Source organism: Manis javanica, chromosome 17 (genome assembly GCF_040802235.1).
Source record: "Manis javanica isolate MJ-LG chromosome 17, MJ_LKY, whole genome shotgun sequence".
Lineage (NCBI taxonomy): Eukaryota > Metazoa > Chordata > Mammalia > Pholidota > Manidae > Manis > Manis javanica.
In genome coordinates this window covers 39,900,917-39,923,505 of record NC_133172.1, presented here as the reverse complement: position 1 = coordinate 39,923,505, position 22,589 = coordinate 39,900,917, and the positions used below count along the sequence as shown (strand labels likewise).

The following is a 22,589-nucleotide window of genomic DNA, read 5'->3' as shown; positions in this document are numbered from 1 at the left end:
GCTAGTAGACAAAAGCAGGTTAGTGTGATAGCAAACAACCCCAAGGTATCAGTGGCTTAACAGAGTAGACATTTATACTCAGATACTTCCTCAAATTACCTTTTATTGAGAGTGTTCATTAGAGTGCCTTCTATGCAGTAATTCAGGCTCCTTCCTTGTTGTGCTACCTCTAGGTCTTGGGAGTCCTCTTCATTCAGCTGACAGATGGTAAAAGAACCAGATGGTCATAAGTAGGAAGCTTTATGAAAGTGTCTAGTGTCATTTTTGGCCTACATTTCATTGGCTGGAACTCAACTCTCCTACCCACACCTATACAAGAGAGCTAAGAGGTGTTTAGCCAGGAAGAAGAAACAGATTTGTTGAGAGTATCTAGCCAGCCTCTGCCACTCCCTTATTCTCCAAAACATACCCAAACCAATCCGAGTAGTTTCTGGGGTTGTCTTTCTGATAAAATCCAAAATTTTGAAATGGATTCTGCATATACTAGAGAAGAAATCCACAAATTGGGTTCCATTTGCGTCCAGAACCTCCAGAAAACATTTCATTTCAGCTGGTAGCAGGGATAGTATGTTGGGGGTTTGTCTTTAGGATCACCACCCCCCAGATTCAGTAATTCACTAAGAGGACTCACAGGACTCAGCATATAGGTATACTAGGGCTATGATTGATTACAGTAATAAGATACAAAGCAAAGTCAGCAAAGGGTAAAAGCATAAGGGGGTGAAGTCCTGAGGAAATTAGGCTTATGCTCCCAACCATAAGCTTCTTCCAGAGGCACACTTAATTCCTTCAGCACGGAATTGTGACTGTGTGTGAAATATTGCTTGGTATGGAAGCTCAGTAGACTCTGCCTAGGGTTATTATTGGGGACCAGACATGTAGGCACCCCCTGCTTCCCACTTACAAAAATTCTAGGTTCCCAAAGGGAAAAGCAAGTATTCAGCATAAATCACATTTTTGGATACAGTTTAGGCATAGTGATTCCACTCTTAGGAGTTCTGGGAGTGTGGAATTACTTCTCCCCAAATCTAAGTTCTGATACCAGCCAAGGGCCAACCTGGCAAGCCTTTCTAAGGACAATTGTCTCAGGCTTTCTGTGTTAACTCTTTTCCACACAGTGAGTGAGGTGAATGGCCTCTATAGATTGATTTTTGTATAGAGAATCTCAGAATATGCAAAACTTTATTGATCCAATATTTTGTTTTTGAAAGTTACTTTCCATTTTCATTGGAAAAAGTTCAATTCTCTTAGCTCTTTTCACCTAAATTTAGCTAGTTATTTGTGAAATTCTTCTAGGTACTCTGCGTGTAAAGACATACCCATACAGAGTGCTGTTCTGTAGTTTACTTTTTCCCCCCAATACTTTCCAGTCTAATTCTTTTTTTAGTGATAATATTCCATCTTACTATTTTCTTGACCAGTGCTCTTTTGAGGGATGTTTAGGTCATTTTCAGTTGATACTTCTTTAAAGAGTTGATAATTTACTAATGAAAAAGGAGCAGATTAAAGATGACTCTGCAAAAAATGAAAAATTGAAATACCATTTGACCCAGGAATTCCACTCGTAGGAATTCACCCCAAGAAAACAAGATCACAGAATCAAAAAGACATATGCACCCCTATGTTTATCACAGCTCTATTAGAGTAGCCAAGAAATGGAAGCAACCTAAGTACCCATGAGTAGATGAATGGATAAAGAAGATGTGGTACATATACACAATGGAATAGTAGTCAGCTGTTAGAAGAAAACAAATCCTACCATTTGCAACAACATGGATGGAGCTAGAGGGTATTATGTTCAGTGAAATAAGCCAGGTGGGGAAAGACAAGTACCAAGTGATTTCCCTCATTGTGGAGTATAACAACAAAGCAAAACTGAAGGAGCAAAACAGCAGCAGACTCACAGACTCTTAAGAAGAGACTAGCGGTTACCAAAGGGAAGGGAATGGGGAGGGTGGGAGGAGAGGGAGGGAGAAGGGGCTAAGAGCATTATGATTGGCACACATAATGTAGGGGGGCACAGGGAAAGCAGTATATAGCACAGAGAAGACAACTAGTCACTCTGTAGCATCTTACTACACTGACGGGACAGTGACTGCAATGGGGTATGGGGGGAGTGTGATAACATGGGTGAATGTTGTAACCACAATGTTGCTCATGTGAAACCTTCATAAGATTGTGTATCAATGATACCCTAAAAAAAAGATGACTGGAGTATTCATTGGAGACATTGGGGGTTTGGGGACCTAAAACTTTTTTCATGACTTTGTGTAAAGTTAGACATACTTAAATCAGGAACTAAGAAATTGATTTTTTTTTGGTATCATTAATCTACAATTACATGAGGAACATTATGTTTACTAGGCTCCCCCCTTCACCAAGTCCCCCCCACGAACCCCATTACAGTCACTGTCCATCAGTGTAGTAAGATGCTCTAGAGTCACTACTTGTCTTCTTTGTGTTGCACATCCCTCCCTGTGCCACCCCCCTCACATTATACATGCTAATTGTAATGCCCCCTTTCTCCCCCAACCCATCCCTCCCTTCCCATCCATCCTCCCCAGTCCCTTTCCCTTTGGTAACTGTTAGTTCATAAGAAATTGATTTTAAAGCTATGATACAAAGTTCTTTTTAAAGATCATCTTAACTTCTCAATTACTATCATGTCTTAAATTCTACTACGTAGTAATTGCCAGTTACTATTCCTCATCTATAAAGTTGGGATAGTATCCTCCTTAGAGTTAATCAGGTTTAAATAAACTAATTCAGGCATGCTTTGTTTTCTGGCATTTCACTTTATTGCACTTGGCAGATACTGCATATTTTACAAACTGAAGGTTTGTGACAACCCTGCATTGAGCCAATCTATTGGCAACATTTTTCAAACATCATTTGTTTTCACTTCATGTCTCTTTCACATTTTGGTAATTCTTGCAGTATTTCAAACCTTTTCATCACTATGTTTGTTAAGCTGATCTATGACCAGTGATTATGACTCTGAAAGTTCAGGTGATGGTGAGCATTTTTTAGCAATAAAATTTTAAAATTAAACTATCTACATATTTTGATAATACTATTTATACTTAATAGACTACAGTGTAATGTAAACAGCTTTTATATGCACTGAGAAACAAAAAATTGACTTGCTTTACTCTGGTATTTGCTTTACTGAGGGTCTGGAACTGAAGCCCCAATATTTCTGAGATATGCTTGAACATGTAAAATGCTTAGGACAATTTAATAATTTATTGTGCTTAAACTTGCATAATCCTGTTATGTACACAGTAATTATACCTAAGATTTTAATAAGTGAACCAACATTTTGGATGAATGGATTGGAACCATGCACTATAAATTTAGAATCCCTTTCTGTCGGAGAGAAATATTAAATACCAGAATGGGTATTTTGTTATAATTTGGTGTTTAGTTGGTCGTAAAATCCCATAGAAAATAGGGAGCTCTCTCTTTTAAGAAAACCATGGGGAAAAGTGAGACATCCAGGAAAATTGATACTGGTTGTTTCTGGATGCTAGAATAAGATACTTTCCTTTAATCTGTATGGGCCATTAGGCATTTACAACTTTGTCCACTTTAGTCGTTAAAGTTTATACTGAGATTAATTAAGGAAAGTATTTTAAAAATTAGGTTTTCCAGTCACCATAGACACACTTCAAGTAGCCAGATGTGATTAGTTGCCACATTGGACAATGCAGATGTAGAACATTTCCATAGTTGGAGAAAATGAGAAAAGGGAAGGCTCAGCTACATTTAAGACTTGGAAAGACAAGCTCAGGGTTAAATTTTGATGTTAGTAGACAAGTAATTGTTCTATACATTTTTAATATTGGAAATTGGTTCAGTAAATTGATAGTCTGGGGTCTGGCCTATTGGGTTTCTTAAAGTACCTATTGATATTAAACCTAGAGCAAGTTCGGTGATAACTAGGAAGATTGCTGGCATCAGTGCTCTGGGAAACCAAAATGCCTTATAGAGATGTCTTTGGTTCAGCTGGAAGAAGATAAGGGGAGGAAAAGGAGTGTGAGGGGCTTTTCTTCTCTTCTCAGTAAAAATCGTATCAGGGTTTGGTATTCTTCAGAGCTATTAAGTCAATGGATCTCAAACTTTAAAATACGTAAGAATCACCTATGGAGTATGTTTGAAACAATGTATCTTACACTGTTTGCCCAAAGAGTTTTGATTCTTTGGCGTGGGGAGTGCTTAGGAATCAGATTTTAGATAGCTTGTTCTCCTGTATCTTAAACACAATTGCCTAGTTTGCATAACATTATAGTAAATTCTGTACTTATTGCATTAGCGCCTTGAGATAATTTTTTACTTTTGTGTTTTCTGTAGAACCTAAAGTGTGTACATGGTATATAGTTAGGCTTACAAGTTTGAGTTTAACAGAGGGGCCACGTTTAGCAGATTGATGGTACTTATGATACACCGGAGTAAACTGGATGGGAGTCATTTATCTGGATTTTATATAATCCTGATAAGGGATGGTAATAGTAAATTTTTCAAATAAAATATTTTGAAAGGTCAATGAAATTAAGCTTGTTTCTGTAATCAGGCTAATGCCAGTTTTAGGCTTGAAAAGGTTACATACATTTTAATAATCTCCAAGTGAGATTTCTATTGTATGATGATTGTCAGTGATTTAGAGCAGTTTTAAAAGGTCCTTATGTCTGCTATACCACATACACTCAAAGATACACTCTTTTGTGAAAGTTCTGACCTAGCTGAGGCCTAATTTTATAGATGGACTGGGGGAAACAGGTTCAGTTACTCGATGACGGTCATCTAGGCCTGTGATACTGTAATTGCTGGTCCTCTGGCTTTAAAATTTAGATTTAAAAAATAGGTAATACTTAAAAGTTTCATAAAAATTAATGTGTACTTTAGAACTGATAGCGGAATACAGCAACGTTGCAGGATACAAAATTAGCACACAGAAGAAATCTGTGGCTTTCCTATACACTAACAATGAACCAACAGAAAGAGAAATCAGGAAAACAATTCCATTCACAATTGCATCAAAAAGAATAAAATACCTAGGAATAAACCTAACCAAAGAAGTGAAAGACCTATACCCCGAAAACTATATGACACTCTTAAGAGAAATTAAAGAGGACACTAACAAATGGAAACTCATACCATGCTATTGGTTAGGAAGAATCAATATCGTCAAAATGGCCATCCTGCTCAAAGCAATATACAGATTTGATATAATCCCTATCAAATTACCAACAACATTTTTCAATGAACTGGAACAAATAGTTCAAAAATTCATATGGAAACACCAAAGACCCCGAATAGCCAAAGCAATCTTGAGAAGGAAGAGTAAAGTGGGGGGGATCTCACTCCTGAACTTCAAGCTCTGCTACAAAGCCATAGTAATCAAGACAATTTGGTACTGGCACAAGAACAGAGCCACAGACCAGTGGACTAGAATGGAGACTCCAGACATTAACCCACACATATAAGGTCAATTAATATACGATAAAGGAGCCATGGACAAACAGTGGAGAAATGACAGTCTCTTTAACAGATGGTGCTGGCAAAACTGGACAGCTACATGTAAGAGAATGAAACTGGATCACTGTCTAACCCCATACACAAAAGTAAATTCAAAATGGATCAAAGACCTGAATGTAAGTCATGAAACCATAAAGCTCTTAGAAAAAAACATTGGCAAAAATCTCTTGGACATAAACATGAGCGACTTCTTCATGAACATATCTCCCCGGGCAAGGAAAACAAAAGCAAAAATGAACAAGTGGGACTACATCAAGCTGAAAAGCTTCTGTACAGCAAAGGACACCATCAATAGAACAAAAAGGTACCCTACAGTATGGGAGAATATATTCATAAATGACAGATCTGATAAAGGCTTGACATCCAAAATATATAAAGAGCTCAAGCACCTCAACAAACAAAAAACAAATAATCCAATTAAAAAACGGTCAGATGAGCTGACCAGTTTTCCAAAGAAGAAATTCAGATGGCCAAAAGACACATCAAAAAGATGCTCCACATCGCTAGTTATCAGAGAAATGCAAATTAAAACTGTAATGAGATATCACCTCACACCAGTAAGGATGGCCACCATCCAAAAGACAAACAAGAACAAATGCTGGTGAGGTTGTGGAGAAAGGGGAACCCTCCTACACTGCTGGTGGGAATGTAAATTAGTTCAACCATTGTGGAAAGCAGTATGGAGGTTCCTCAAAATAGACTTACCATTTGACCCAGGAATTCCACTTCTAGGAATTTACCCTAAGAATGCAGCAGCTCAGTTTGAAAAAGACAGATGCACCCCTATGTTTATTGCAGCACTATTTACAATAGCCAAGAAATGGAAGCAACCTAAGTGTCCATCAGTAGATGAATGGATAAAGAAGATGTGGTACATACACACAATGGAATATTACTCAGCCATAAGAAGAAAACAAATCCTGCCGTTTGCAACAACATGGATGGAGCTAGAGGGTATTATGCTCAGTGAAATAAGCCAAGTGGAGAAAGACAAATACCAAATGACTTCACTCATCTGTGGAGTCTAAGAACAAAGAAAAACTGAAGGAACGGAACAGCGGCAGAATCACCGAACCCAAGAATGGACTAACAGTTAACAAAGGGAAAGGGACTGGGGAGAATGGGAGGGAAGGGATAGATAAGGGCTGGGAAGAAGAAAAGGGGGTAGTACGATTAGCATGTATAATGTGGGAGGGAGGAATGGGGAGGGCTGTGCAACACAGAAGACATGTAGTGACATGTAATAGTAGATTAACGATAAAAATAAATTAATGTGTACTCATAAAAATCAAGATAGTTAGGTACAAAGTCAATTTTTGGAACTCTGACCACACACTTCTAAACTCTGCTTTTAATTGTTTTTTATTTTTTATTTTTTATTTTGGAATCATTAATGTACAATTACGTGAGCAACATTATTGTTACTAGACTTCCCCTATTATCAAGTCCCACCCACATACCCCATTACAGTCACTGTCCATCACCGTAGTAAGATACTGTAGAATCAGTACTTGTGTTCTCTGTGTTATACTGCCTTCCCTGTGCCCACCCCCCTACATTATGTGTGCTAATCATAATGCCCCTTTTTCCCTCTTATCCCTTGCTTCCCACCATCCTCTCCTCCCTAGTCCCTTTCCATTTGGTAACTTAGTTCATTCTTATGTTCTGTGAGTCTGCTGCTGTTTTGTTCCTTCAGGTAAAAAAAAATTTTTTTTTGATATAATTAATCTACAATTACATGAGGAACATTATGTTTACTAGACTCCCCCCATCACCAAGTCCCCCCAACAACCCCATTACAGTCACCGTCCATCAGCGTACTAAGATGCTGTAGAGTCACTACTTGTCTTCTCTGTGTTGCACAGCCCTCCCCATGCCTCCCCCCACATTATACATGCTAATCGTAATGACCCCCTTCTTCCCCACCTTATCTCTCCCTTCCCACCCATCCTCTCCAGTCCCTTTCCCTTTGGTAACTGTTAGTCCATTCTTGGGTTCTGTGAGTCTGCTGCTGTTGTGTTCCTTCAGTTTTTTTCTTTGTTCTTATACTCCACGTAGGAGTGAAATCATTTGGTACTTGTCTGTCTCCGCCTGGCTTATTTCACTGAGCATAATACCCTCTAGCTCCATCCATGTTGTTGCAAATGGTAGGATTTGTTTTCTTCTTATGGCTGAATAATATTCCATTGTGTATATTTACCACATCTTCTTTATCCATTCATCTGCTGATGGACACTTAGGTTGCTTCCATTTCTTGGCTATTGTAAATAGTGCTGCGATAAACATAGGGGTGCATATGTCTTTTTCAAACTGGGTTGCTGTATTCTTAAGGTAAATACCTAGAAGTGGAATTCCTGGGTCAAATGGTATTACTATTTTGAGCTTTTTGAGGAACCTCCATACAGCTTTCTACAATGGTTGAACTAATTTACATTCCTACCAGCAGTGTAGGAGGGTTCCCCTTTCTCCATAACCTTGCCAGCATTTGTTGTTTGTCTTTTGGATGGTGGTGATCCTTACTGGTGTGAGGTGTATCTCATTGTGGTTTTAATTTGCATTTCTCTGATGACTAGTGATGTGGAGCATCTTTTCATGTGTGTTTGGCCATCTGAATTTCTTCTTTGGAGAACTGTCCGTTCAGCTCCTCTGACCATTTTTTAATTGGATTATTTGTTTTTTCTTTGTTGAGGTGCGTGAGCTCTTTATATATTTTGGATGTCAAGCCTTTATCGGATCTGTCATTTATGAATATATTCTCCCATACTGTAGGATGCCTTTTTGTTCTATTGATGGTGTTCTTTGCTGTACAGAAGCTTTTCAGCTTGATGTAGTCCCACTTGTTCATTTTTGCTTTTGTTTCCCTTGCCTGGGGAGATATGTTCATGAAGAAGTCGCTCATGTTTATGTCCAAGATATTTTTGCCAATGTTTTTTTCTAAGAGCTTTATGGTGTCATGACTTACATTCAGGTCTTTGATCCATTTTGAATTTACTTTTGTGTATGGGGTTAGACAGTGATCCAGTTTCATTCTCTTACATTGTAGGCTGTCCAGTTTTGACAACACCAGCTGTTGAAGAGGCTGTCATTTCCCCATTGTATATCCATGGCTCCTTTATCGTATATTAATTGATGGTATTAGATCTTAAGTTTAAGTTTTGATGCTTTCAAATTAATTTTTGTGAGTGGTGTAAGATGGGTCTAATTTAATTTTTCTGCATGTCGGTATACAATTTTCCTAAGACTGTTTGTTGAAGAGACTATCCTTTCCCATTGTAAGTTTTTGCCTCCCTTATCAAATGTTATTTGATGGTAAAGCAGGGTTTAATTTTGGACTCTTTAGTTTTATTCCTTTGGTCTTTATTTTTTTGTTGGCACCAGAGTATGTTAGTTATTGTAGTATCGTTTGGAGTCAGGACATGTGATACCTCTAGTTTTGTTCTTGGTCATGATTACTTTGGCTATTCTGGGTCTCTTGTGGCTCCATACAAATTTTGGGATTCTCTTTTCTGTTTCTGTGAAAAATGACATTGGAATTTTGATAAGGATTGCATTGGATTTGTAGATTTCATTCAGTGAAGTCTTGAGAGTTTTCACTGTGTTGTCTAGGGCTTTCTTTTTGATTTAATTAGGAAATTTTTTATAAATGAGTTTCTGTTGATATTTTCCCTTTCAGTTTTTTGTTTTATGTTTATCACATTCCTCTGCATTGAATCTGGATTGTTGTTCCATCATAGAATACATAGAATACATAGTAATACATAGAAATGTTTTGAAAAATTTATTTAAATGCTACTGCTCACAGTAAGCCTGCTGAGTCAGATTTCTTTGAGATATTTTTCTCCTTCAAAAAAAATTATATTGTACAATAAGAATGTATAGGATGCTGTGTTCAAAAGTTACTTGAAATACTTGTTCCCCCTCTGTGTTTTATGTTATCAATATGATACCTAGGTTCATTTATTTCTATTTGTGTTTGATTTTACTGTGTTTTCTTAAATTCAAACATGAAAATATTCATGTTTCAGAAGTCAAAAACATAAAAGATACAATCAGTGATTTTGGTTCTGATTTCTATGAATACTAACCCCTTTCTCACCTACTCCCTAATAGGTAACCATTTTCATTAGTTTGTGGCTTTTTTGTATATTTTTTGCAAATATCAAACCAATTATTTATATATGTGTATTTCTACAAACAAAAAGCATGTACAGAAATAAAAATTTTAAAGGGCAGAATACTATATACATTCTCCAGAATGTTTATTCACCAGTCACCTACTCAAGGCCTTTCCTTTGCTATGACAGGTACTGCTGCCTGTGAATAGTATTGTGCATATGTTGTTAATGTGTGAAAGTGTATAGGTTTCAGGAAGGACTCTTTCTTAAGTGAAAGTCTCCCTATAACCATTAATAATGGAAACCTTATTTTCTGTGCACATGTTAGAGGTGTTTGGGTTGGGATCATGGTATTCGGGGTTCTACAGATTTTTACTCAGCGTAATAGTGAATTCTTTTGTATCAACACTTAACAGATTTAATTAAACTGTAGCTTGGCTGGTATTTAGATTGGATGTTCAAGAAACAGTTTGTAATACTGTATAGTTTCCTCAGGTTAAAATGTGAAATAATTTTATGTAAGTTGAATTTCTACATGCTGTCCTTTAATCTTTTTTTTCCTTCAATCTGTGGTGTATAGTGGATGTTCATGACAAAACTATGTTGCATGGGATTTCATTTCATGTGTGTGGATGGTCCTTGCACTGATAAAATATTAGGAAAAGTACTGAGAAATTAAGAAATGCTGGATGGTGCTGGGGATCTGGTAGAGTAACTCTTTGGTAGGAGTTAGGATTTTTTTGCAGGATTGCTTGCTGCAGCTGTTCTTGGCACTGTTGAAATTCCAGTGGCATGATGATAACAAATCCTCTGTCATTTTGGAAATAGGATACATATATATGTTTCTAATAATGAAGATAAGGAGGCATGTTGAAATGGTAGCCATTTTCGACTGATTTTTAAAATTTTGCCTTGATAGGAAATTCAAATTTAACAGCATTTTGGGTATATATGGAGACCATCAATAGACACTGCATACCCAAATAGACCACAAATTTCCTACACTTCAGGAATATCTTAGTACCTCAAATTTAGTGATCTTAAAATAATTTAACATCTAAACATATTAGTGAAGAACTGTTGAATAGTCAGTATATAGCTTGCACTTACGTGTTGTAATAAATGTGGCCTATAAATACATTGTGATGCAAATTATACATTAAGAGACTAAAGGTTAATGGGAAGGGTCTTAACAGTTTGGGTAATGTATAATACAGAGTCAATTAAATTGAAAATGATATGTTGTGGTTGCTGTATATAACAAGGAATATTTCCGTGTGTTTCATGCCTTTTTTTAAAATACAGTATTTCTTATGAAAGTATTACTGATATACACTCTTATGAAGGTTTCATATGAAAAACAATGTGGTTACTACATTCACCCATATTATCGAGGCCCCCCACATACCCTACTGCAGTCAGTGTCCATCAGTGCAGTAATATGCCACAGAGTCACTACTTGTCTGCTCTGTGCTATACTGTCTTCCCCATGATCCACTTCACCCCATGTGTACTAATCATTATACCCCTCAATCCCCTTCTTCCTCCCTTCCCACCTGCCCTCCCACATCCCTTTCCTTTGATAATGGGTAGTTCCTTCTTGAAGATTGTGAGTCTGCTGCTGTTTTGTTCCTTCAGTTATGGTTCATTGTTATACTCCACAACTGAGGGAAAACATTTGGTACTTTCTCAGCCTAGCCTGTTTCACTGAGCATAATAGACTACAGCTGCATCCATGTTGTTGCAAATGGTAGGATTTGTTTGTTTCTTATGGCTGAATAGTTTTCCATTGTGTATATGTACCACATCTTTATCCATTCATCTACTGATGTACATTTAGGTTGCTTCCGTATCTTGGCTATTGTAAGTAGTGCTGCAATAAACACAGGAGTACATATGTCTTTTTGAATCTGAGACCTTGTATTCTTTGGGTAAATTCCGAGAAGTGGGATTCCCAGGTCAAGCAGTATTTCTATTTTCAGTTTTGTGAGAAACCCTCCATTTTGCTTTCTACAATGTTTGAAGTAGCTTTCATTCCCACCAGCAGTGTAGGAGGGTTCTCCTTCCTCCGCATGCTCACCAGCATTTGTTGTTCTTAGTCTTTTTCATGCTGGCCGTCCTTACTGGTGTGAGGTGATATCTCATTGTGGTATTTATTTGCATATCCCTGATAATTAGTGATGTAGAGCATCTTTTGATGTGCCAGTTGGCACCTGAATTTCTTCCTTGGAGAATTGTCTGTTCATATCCTCCTCCCACTTTTTAATTGGGTTACTTGCTTGTGAGTTCTTATAGGATGCCTTTTTGTTCTGCTGATGGGAGTCCTTCGCTGTACAGAAGCTTTTTACCTTGTCCCATTTGCTCATTTTTGGTTTTGTTTCCCTTGCCTGAGGAGATGTGTTCAGGAAAAAGTTGCTCATGTTTATTTTTGGGAGATTTTTGTGTATATTGTCTTCTTAGAGTTTTATGGTTTCATGACTTACATTCAGGTATTTGATCCATTTTGAGTTTTGTGTGTGGGTTAAGACAACAATCCAGTTTCATTGTCTTGCAGGTAGCTGTCCAGTTTTGCCAACACCAGCTGTTGAAGAGGCTGTCATTTCCCCATTGTATATCCATGGCTCCTTTATCATAGATTAATTGATCATATATGCTTGAGTGTATATCAGGGCTCTCTAGTCTGTTCCGTTAGTCTATGGGTCTGTTCTTCTGCCAGTACCAAATTGTCTTGATTACTGTGGCTTTGTAGTAGAGCTTGAAGTCAGAGGGCATAATCCCCCCAGCTTTATTTGTCCTTCTCAGGATTACTTTGGCTATTCGGGGTCCTTTGTGGTTCCATATGAATTTACAACTATTTGCTCTAGTTCATTTTAAGAGTGCTGTTGGTATTTTGATAGGGATCGCAGTGAATCAGTAGATTGCTTTAGGCAGAGGGCCATTTTGACTATTAATTCTTCCTATCCATGAGCACAGATGTGTGTCCATTTATTGGTATATTCTTTAATTTCTCTTTAGAGAGTCTTGTAGTTTTTAGGTATAGGTCTCTTACTTCCTTGTTAGGTGTATTTCTAGGTATTTTATTCTTTTTGATGCAGTTGTGAATGTAATTGTTCTCCTGATTTCTCTTTCTGATAGTTCATCGTTAGTGTATAGGAATGCAACAGATTTCTGTGTATTAATTCTGTATCCTGCAACTTTGCTTTATTCAGATATTATTTCTAGTAGTTTTGGAGTGGATTCTTTAGGGTTTTTTTACATATCATGTCATCTGCAAACAGGGACAGTTCAACTTCTTTACCAGTCTGGATGCCTTTTATTTCTTTATGTTGTCTGATTGTCGTGTCGAGGAACTCCAGAACTATGTTGAATACAAGTGGAGAGAGTGCGCATTCTTGTCTTGTTCCTTATCTTAAAGGAAAAGCTTTCAGCCTCTTGCTGTTAAGTGTTATGTTGGCTGTGGGTTTGGTGTATATGGCCTTTATTATGTTGAGCTACTTGCCGTCTTTACCCATTTTGTTGAGAGTTTTTATCGTGAATGGATGTTGAATTTTGTCAAATGCTTTTTATGCATCTTTGGAGATGGTTGTGTGGTTTTTGTCGTTCTTTTTTTTTTGATGTGGTGAATTATTTTGATAGATATGCTGCTTGTACCATGTTTGTATCCCTGGAATAAATCTTGCTTCATCATGATGGATGATCCTTTTGCTGTATTTTTAAATTCACTTTGCTAATATTTTGTTGAATATTTTTGCAAGTATGTTCATCAGGGATATTGGTCTATAATTGTCTTTTTTTGTGGTGTGCCTGGTTTTGGTATTAGGGTGATGCTGGCCTCAGAATGAGTTTGGAAGTATTCCTTCCTCTTCTAATTTTTGGAAAGTTTACGTAAGATGGGTATTAGGTCTTCACTAAATGTTTGATAAAATTCAGCAGTGAAGCCATCTGGTCCAGGGATTTTATTCTTAGGTAGTTTTTGATTACTAATTCAATTTCGTTACTGGTAATTGGTCTGTTAGATTTTCTGTTGCTGCGTCAGCCTTGGAATCTTGTATTTTTCTAGAAAGTTGTCCGTTTCTTCTGGGTTTTCCAGTTTGTTAGCATACAGTTTTTCATAGTATTCTCTAATAATGCTTTGTATTTCTGTGTTGACCATAGTGATTTTTCCTTTCTTATTTCTGATTCTGTTTATGTGTGTAGACTCTTTTTTTCTTGATAAATCTGGCTTGGGGTTTACCTGTTTTTTTTTTTTAATTTTCTCAAAGAACCAGCTCTTACTTTCATTGATTCTATTGTTTTATTCTCAATTTTATTTATTTATGCTCTAATCTTTATTATGTCCTTCCTTCTACTGACTTTTTTGTTGTACAACAAATGGGCCTTATTTGTTCTTCTTTTCTTAGTGTTGTTAATTGTGAGTTCAGGCTGTTCATATGGTATTGTTCTTTCCTGAGGTAGACCTGTATTGCAGTGTAGTTTGCTCTTAACATGGCCCTCGCTGCATCTCACAGATTTTGCGGTGTTGAATTATTGTTGTCATTTGTCTCCATATATTGCTTGATCTCTCTTTTTATTTGGTCATTGATCCATTGGTTATTTAGGAGCATGTTTTGAAGCCTCCCTGTGTTTGTGGACTTTTTTGATTTTTTTGCGTAATTTATTTCTAGTTTCATACCTTGTGGTCTGTGAAGCTGATTGGTACAATTTCATTCTTTTTTAATTTACTGAGGCTCTTTTTGTGGCCTAGTATATGATCTATTTTTGAAAATGTTCCATTTGCACTTGAGAAGAATGTGTATCCTGTTGTTTTTGTGTGGAGAGTTCTGTAGATATCTGTTAGGTCCATGTGTTGTAATGTGTTGTTCAATGCCTCTGTTTCCTTACTTATTTTCTGTCTGGTTGATCTGTCTTCAATCTAAAGGTTCTCTTTTTTTCCTCCTTTTTCTTTCCCCTCCATTCTTTATATATTAGATATGATATTCTGTACTGCTTGTCTATACCTTGACTGAATTAGGGGGTAATTGATTTAATTTTGCATCTGCTCAGTAATTAATTGTTTTACTTACTTTACTGTGGTTTTGTGACCCCTGGTGACAGCTGTTTAATCTAGAAACAATTCCATCTATAGCAGTCCCTCCAAAATACACTGTAGAGACAGTTTGTAGGAAGTATATTCTCTCAGCTTTTGGTTATCTGAAAATTGTTTAGTCCCTCCTTTAAATTTACATGATAATGTTGCTGGATATAGTATTCTTGGTTCAAGGCCTCTCTGTTTCATTGCATTAAATATGTCATGCCATTCCCTTCTGGCCTGTAAGGTTTCTGTTGAGAAATCTGATGATAGCCTGATGAGTTTTCCTTTGTACGTGATCTTACTTCTCTCCCTGGCTGCTTTTAATAGTCTGTCCTTACCCTTGATCTTTGCCATTTTAGTTATTATATGTCTTGGTGTTGTCTTCCTTGGGTCCATTGTGTTTGGAGATCTGTGCACCTCCATGGCTTGAGATACTATCATCTCCAGATTTTGGAAGTTTTCAGCAATTACCTCCTCAATGCACTTTCTATTCCTTTTTCTCTCCCTTTCTTCTGGTACTCTTATAATACGAATATTGTTCCATTTGGATTGGTCACACTTCTCCTAGTATTCTTTCATTCCTAGAGATCCTTTTTTCTCTCTGTGCCTCAGCCTCTTTGTATTCCTCTTCTCTAATTTCTATTTCACTTATAGTCTCCACTATATTCAGTAGGCTTTTAAAACCCTCCACTGTGTTCCTCAGTGATTGGATCTCTGTCCTATATTCGTTCCTGAGTTCTTGAATATTTTTCTGTATCTCCACGAGCATGTTTATGATACTTATTTTGAAATCTCTTTCAGAAAGATTGACTAGTTCATTCTCACTCGATTCTTTTTCTGGTGTTTGTTATATTTTACTTTGAACCAGGTTCCTTTGATGTTTCATATTTGTATGTGGCTCCCTCTAGTGCCCAGAAGGTCTACTTTTGGAGCTGCCTTGTCCCTGGAGTGTAGTCGTCAGTCACAGGGGAGCTGTGCTGGTGCCTGTATGCAGGAAAGAGCTGTTTCTTGCTACCCAGCTGCTATGCCTGTCTCCACTGCTGTAACCAGTGGTCGGAACACACAGGTGTAAGCTTCTATTCTTTGTGTTTGTAGTTGCTGTAGGTGGGGCTTCCCTCTGGCTGGCCTGATGCCAGGGCAGAGTTTGCTGGTTTGTGAGCTAGTTGCAGGCTGGCCATGAGGAAGGTGCAGTCTGCTGCGTATTATGGTTGGGGGCCTTGGAGCTGCGTAGCCAGTCAAGGGGATGGGATGGAGCGCCTGAAGCTCCTGAAAGTTCCCAACCTGCTGGGCAGAGTGTGCCCAGACAATTTTGTCTACCTGTCCTTTCTCTTGAGGAGTAAGCTCTGTGTAATCCTTGCTCCTTTAGCAGTCCTCTTGCTGTTAAAGTCTCTCAGGCTGCCTGGCCAGAGTAGCAGGATATGGATCCCTGTCTTACATGAAGAGCTGGAATCTCAGTCTCTCTAGGTATTCCACCTGTCTTAGCTTTCCAAACCCAGTAATCACCAGAGCACCATGCAATGTAAATTCGTGCTCCCGGGGCAGATCTCCAGGGCTAGGTGTTCAGTAGTCCCAGTGCTTCACTCCCTTCGCCCTCTGTTTCTCTTCCTTCTAGTGAGCTGTGGTGGGGGAAGGGTTTGGATCTCACCAGGTCATGGCTCTGTTATATTACCCCATTGTGTGAGGTGTATCCTTTTCTCCAGGTGTATGCAGTCTTGTGCAGCCTTCTTTCCTGTTGCTCTTTCAGGATTAGTTGTATAAATTACATTTTCTAATTACATGCGATTTTAGGAGGAGATCTCTGTCTTACCTCTGACGCCACCATCTTTAATCCTCCTCTTTTTTGCTACATTCATTTTTTATATTGGTTTGTTGGCCGATATTTTACCAAAATCTCAAATCCTTCTTCTTATCCTAAAACTTGCTACCATTTCTCCTTTCTTTTCCACCTTTCTTTGTAAACTTTTGTTTAGAAAATAAGGTAGAATATAAAAGAAATGTATACTTAGGGAAAACAACTTTGAAGTAGGTGAAAAGGGAAAACTTCAACACTTCACATTCTAACTCAAGGGTATCTATTATTAAGTCATTTTTTTCCCAGAAGCCCTTTGTTTTTATTTATTTATTTATTTATTTATTTATTTATTCATTCATTCATTCATTCATTCATCCATTCATTCATTTATTGGCTTTCAAAGGTTTTTTTTTTATTAAGGTATCATTGATACACACTCTTACTAAGGTTTCACATGGAAAAACAATGTGGTTACTACATTTACCCATATTATCAAGTACCCACCCATACCCCAATGCAGTCACTGTCCATCAGTGTAGTAAGATGCCACAGATCCACTATTTGCTTTTTCTGTGCTACACTGATTTCCCGGTGATCCCCCACACCATGTGTACTAAACATAATACTCCTCCATCCCCTTCTCCCTCCCTCCCCACCTGCCTCCCCACAACCCTCCCCTTTGGTAACTAGTAGTTCCTTCTTGGAGTCTCTGAGCTGGCTGCTATTTTTGTTCCTTTAATTTTGCTTCCTTGTTATACTACACAAATGAGGGAAATCATTTGGCACTTGTCTTTCTCCACCTGGCTTATTTCACTGAGCATATTATCCTCCAGCTCCATCCAGGTTGTTGCAAATGGTAGGATTTGTTTGTTTCTTATGGCTGAATAGTATTCCATTGTGAATATGTACCACCTTTTCTTTATCCATTCATCTACTGATGGACACTTAGGCTGCTTCCATATCTTGGCTATTGTAAAAAGTGCTGCAATAAACATAGGGGTGCGTATGTCTTTTTGAATCTGAGAAATCATGTTCTTTGGGTAAATTCCAAGGAGTGGGATTCCCAGGTTAAATGGTATTTCTATTTTTAGTTTTATGAGAAACCCTCCATATTGCTTTCCACAATGTTTGAACTAGCTTACATTCCCACCAGCAGTGTAGGAGGGTTCCCCTTTTTCTGTGTCCTTGCCAACATTTGTTCTTATTTTTTTTGATGCTGACATCCTTACTGGTGTGATGTAATATCTCATTGTGGTTTTAATTTGTATTTCCCTGATGATTAGTGATGTGGAGCATCTTTTCATGTGTCTGTTGGACATCTGAATTTCTTCTTTGGAGAACTGTCTCTTCATATCCTCTGCCCATTTGTTAATCGGGTTATTAGCTTTTTGGGTGTTGAGGCATGTAAGTTCTTTATATATTTTGGATGTTAACCCCTGTTGGATATGTCATTTACAAATATATTTTCCCATACTGTAGGATGCCTTTTTGTTCTGTTGATGGTGTCCTTTGCCGTACAGAAACTTTTTTAGTTTGGTGTGGTCCCATGAGTTCATTTTTGCTTTTTTTCCCTTGCTCGAGGAGATGCGTTCAGGTCAGGAAGTTGCTCATGCTTATGTTCAGGAGATTTTTGCCTATGTTGTCTTCTAAAAGTTTTATGGTTTCATGACTTACATTCAGGTCTTTGATTCATTTTGAGTTTACTTTTCTGTGTGTGGTTAAACAATAATGCAGTTTCATTCTCTTGCATGTAGCTGTCCAGTTTTGCCAACACCAGCTGTTGAAAAGACTGTCATTTCCCCATTGTATGTTCATGGCTCCTTTATCATATATTAATTGGCTATATATGGTTAGGTTTATATCAGGGCTCTTTAGTCTGTTCTGTTTGTCTATAGGTCTGGTGTTGTGCCAGTACCAGATTGTCTTGTTTACTGTGGTTTGTAGTACAGCTTGAAGTTGGGAAGCATAATCCCCCAGTTTTATTCTTCCTTCTCATGATTGCTTTGGCTGTTCGGGGTCTTTTGTGGTTCCATATGAATTTTAGAATGATTTTCTCTAGTTCATTGAGGAATACTATTAGTATTTTGATAGGAATTGCATTGAATCTGTAGATTGCTTTAGGCCGATGGCCATTTTGACAATGTTGATTCTTCCTGTCCATGAGCATGGGATGTGTTTCCATGTATTGGTATCTTCTTTAATTTCTCTCATGCATGTCTTATAGTTTTCAGAGTATAGGTCTTTCACTTTCTTTGCTAGATTTATTCCTAGGTATTTTATTCTTTTTGATGCAACTGTGAATTGAATTGTTTTCCTGATTTTTCTCTCTGCTAGTTCATTGTTAGTGTATAGGAATGCCACATATTTCTGAATATTCATTATTAAGTTATTTAACGAAGAGAAATTTTTCCCATCTTAATGAGCATCTTTCTTGGACATTTTTACTTTGTTCTTGTAACACTTGCCTTTTTTGATATGTCATAATATTTTTTAAGTTATATTTTACTATTTGTCTTTTTGCTATGATAAAACAATATTTCAATGAAAATGTGTTTCGAGTTCTTGAGGCAATATATCTGGAGGGATACAGTCTTAATAGCGGAATTATAGGTTCAAGGGTAGTTCAATTAACACTTTTTATTTGAATTTCAGAAAAAGTTATGCCGTTATACTGTTGTTAAGAGCCTGTTAAGTCTTCTCTTTGCCTGTATGTTCCTTATGGTGTGGCCTCAGATTTAGATTTCTTCTATTCTGAAACAAAACATGCTATCAGCATAGCATGAAGGAAACAGTGTGCTTTGAGAATTTATAGCAGGCCAGTTTAGTTACTTATAATGGATTGACAAAAGCATAATTTATCTTTAACTTCTGATATGTTTTATTGTAGAACGAACAAAAACTATTGTGGCACATTCCCAAGCTTCCGTTAGTTTTTTTTAACAAGTATGTGGAGGTATAGCATAGGTAGAAGCTATGCTTTGTATAAACAAAACAATGTAGTTTTTCCACATTGCTGAGAAACTGTTATTAAAGATAGTTTTAAGTGTCTTTACAAAGGGGCTTTAATCTTTGTGAATTTCTCCTACCTTATATGGTAAGTTCTGATTGTGATGAAATTATGAGATTTCAGAACTTGAAGCTATGGATAAGCTCAGCTCTTTGTATTCAGATTGTTGTGTTTCAGCAGCAATACTTGGTGAATTCTTTTTTTTTTCCCAGTGTGCTACAAATTTATTTGCTCTTACTACTCTTTGGGTGACCTTTTAAACACCCATATTCAAAAAGCATCTGAATTCCAAAGTCCTTGTATCTGAAGAAGAACAAGAAAAGTTCCTGACATGGAATACAGAGTTCCAGGACAGCTCATCAAACCCAGTGTTACTTTCTGAGTTTGATCTGTATTTAAGTGTTGATGTTCCAAACCAGTTTCATGAATCCTTTCCCATCTTGGGTTTTAATCACTTGGTTGAATAAAACTTCATTCAAAGGTGAGATCTGCCCAGATTCTGTAGGTTGATAATTCCTCACATTGCATGTTTCCTTGCATAATAGGCAAAAATTATTTTCTCTGATGAAAATTGAAATTGGAATGTTGTAATGTTGGGAGGTAAAACATTGTTACTTCTGAAATAGGGTTAAGGTTGCCCATTAAGTAAAGTGATGGCCCTGTTTTCTGCTTGGTTCTGCGGTTGCACTAGGTATTGAAGAAGGGTCACACAGGCACCACTTAGTGAATTCTTAAGGAAAAAAAACGTGTTTGTTTTTTTTTTGGAGGGTGGGTGCTGGTAATACAGAATAGTTCCTCTGACTCACTTGGTGGTTGGAAATAAAGTGATAGCATCCTGTCATTTTAGCTGTATTACTACCTTGACTTCCCTTTCTAAATTCTAGTGAAAAGTTTTAACATTACAATAAGGAATTTGGGTTCTGAAGCCCTTAGTTGCCTTTAAGTTAGCCATTCAGATACCTGAAACATACATCCTAAATAAGGTACAACTTTAATACTTAATACCAAAGTAATTCTGAAGCAGTACATAGGAATAAAGTGAATAAATGGGATCTTGTAAATAGGTTGTAGTTAGTGTGGGAAGAAGGACTGATAACGTCAGGTGAGTCTTTCCACAAACTCTAATTTTAGTCATACACTTTTTCCTGTTGCTTCTAAAGGGTATGCTACAAATTATTTTGAAATCAACAAAATAGAAATCTCAAATATTATAGGCTGTCTTGGTAAGTACAACTTTTTTGGGTGGGGTGATATTTTCTGTTCATACTGGCCCTACTTAATTTAAAAAATTGGCATCTTTATCAATAGTGGTTGAGACATCTTAAAAAAATTTAGTTAGTCCCTTGGTGTTTCAGGCACTAAGCTGGAAAGATGAAGGTCCTTTAACCCTTCTGTCCCTGATAAAAAATGAACTAATCAAAAAATTTCTCATTTTTAAACAGGTGCCATGTTTCAGAACACAGTAAGGTCCCTGGTAAAGAAGAACTGAAGATACTATACAGATACTAGATATAGGCCAATTACAAAGAAAGCATTAACCTGCCTCTGAGGTGACTAAAGGGGAATAATGGTGATTTTGCGCCGGGCTCGGCCGCCTGCTTCCGCCCCAACCAGCAATGAATCTTGACTCGCTCTCGCTGGCCTTGTCTCAAATCAGCTACCTGGTGGACAATTTAACCAAGAAAAACTACCGAGCCAGCCAGCAGGAAATACAGCATGTAAGTAAACTAGCCAGAAAACAAGTACCATTAAAGAAGTAAGTATGCAGTGGAAAGAAAGTTCAAAACTTATGTGGGTATGTTGCTTGAAAAGTATCTTAACTTTGCCCCTTGCTCCCCTATTTAGAGTGATTTCTCTTCAGCCTGACATTTAAAAGAACTGTTATCCCGATTTTTTTGTTTTGGATTCATGGATTTTTTTTTCCTATAAAAATTATGAAATATCTGATCTGGTTTAGTCCCAATTTTTAAATCCACATTTTAAAATTGAGATATACTATACAAACTGTAAAACTCAGCCTTTCAAAATACAAAATTTGGTAGTTCCTGATAGATTCACTAAATTAAAATGTCACCGTCTAACTCCAGAATGTTTTTATCACCCCAAAAAGAAACACTGAATCCATTAGCAGTTGCTGCCCATTTCTACCTCCCTGCAGCCCTTGGCAACCACTAATCTACATTCTGCTTTTTGGATTTGCTTTTTTGGACATTTCATATAAGTGGAATCATGTCATGTGTGGCCTTTTGTGTCTGACTTTTACTTAACACGATGTTTTCAGGGTTCTTCTGCGTTGGTGCATGTATCGGTACTTCATTTTCATAATTAGTAGTATTAAGGATGTTCCTCGTAATAATGAATAATAGCCTTTTGTATGGATATTCCACATTTTATTTATTCCTCAGTTGGATATTTATGTCTGTTAACATTTTTTGGCTATTATGAATAGTGCAGCTATCAACATATGTTCATAAATTTTTGGGCGAACGTTGTTTTCCATTTTTGGTATATACTGAAGAATGGTATTACTGGGTTATATGGTAACTCTGATTTTCTGAGTAACTGTGAGACTTTTGTAAAGCACTGCATTACTTTTCATTTACATGAGCAGTATATATGGGTTCCAGTTTTTCCTCATCTTAACACTTCTATTAAATGTCTTCTGCTTTTAGCATATAGAAATAGGAAAGAATCTCCCATCCCTTCTATATGGTGGCATATGATTATACTATTTTGCATGTTGACTTTTTTTTAAGTTTACAAGTCTCATTGGAAATTATTCTTTATCCATACATGACAAGCTTGTATAAATGTATCATAATTTACTATTGATGGACATTTAGACTGTATGAGTTTTTTTGTTTCTGTCTTGCTATTGACAGTGCTGCTATTTGCATGTATGTATGAGTATATTTGTAGGATAGATTCCTAGAAATGCAAGTTTGGGCAACTCTTTTGTTCTACTTTCTAATGGAAAAGCTTAATTCATAGAATTATCTACTCTCTATTTGGTTTTTTTCTTTTCACCTACTACTGTTTCTCTGTAGGTATGTGTCTTTACAGGGT

General features: G+C 37.1%; 1 protein-coding gene across 8 annotated transcripts in view; it reads left to right on the top strand.

The window, feature by feature from the left end:
• Window positions 1–22,589, top strand: part of CNOT1 (CCR4-NOT transcription complex subunit 1) — a 148,822-nt gene that overhangs the window by 8,938 nt on the left and 117,295 nt on the right. For all 8 annotated transcript variants that reach the window (XM_073225564.1, XM_073225567.1, XM_073225562.1 and 5 more), the window contains exon 2: window positions 20,966–21,241. In XM_073225564.1, the coding sequence (XP_073081665.1) occupies window positions 21,140–21,241 (102 nt within the window). In that variant the 5' untranslated portion in view covers window positions 20,966–21,139. The remainder of the gene's footprint in view (window positions 1–20,965; window positions 21,242–22,589) is intronic.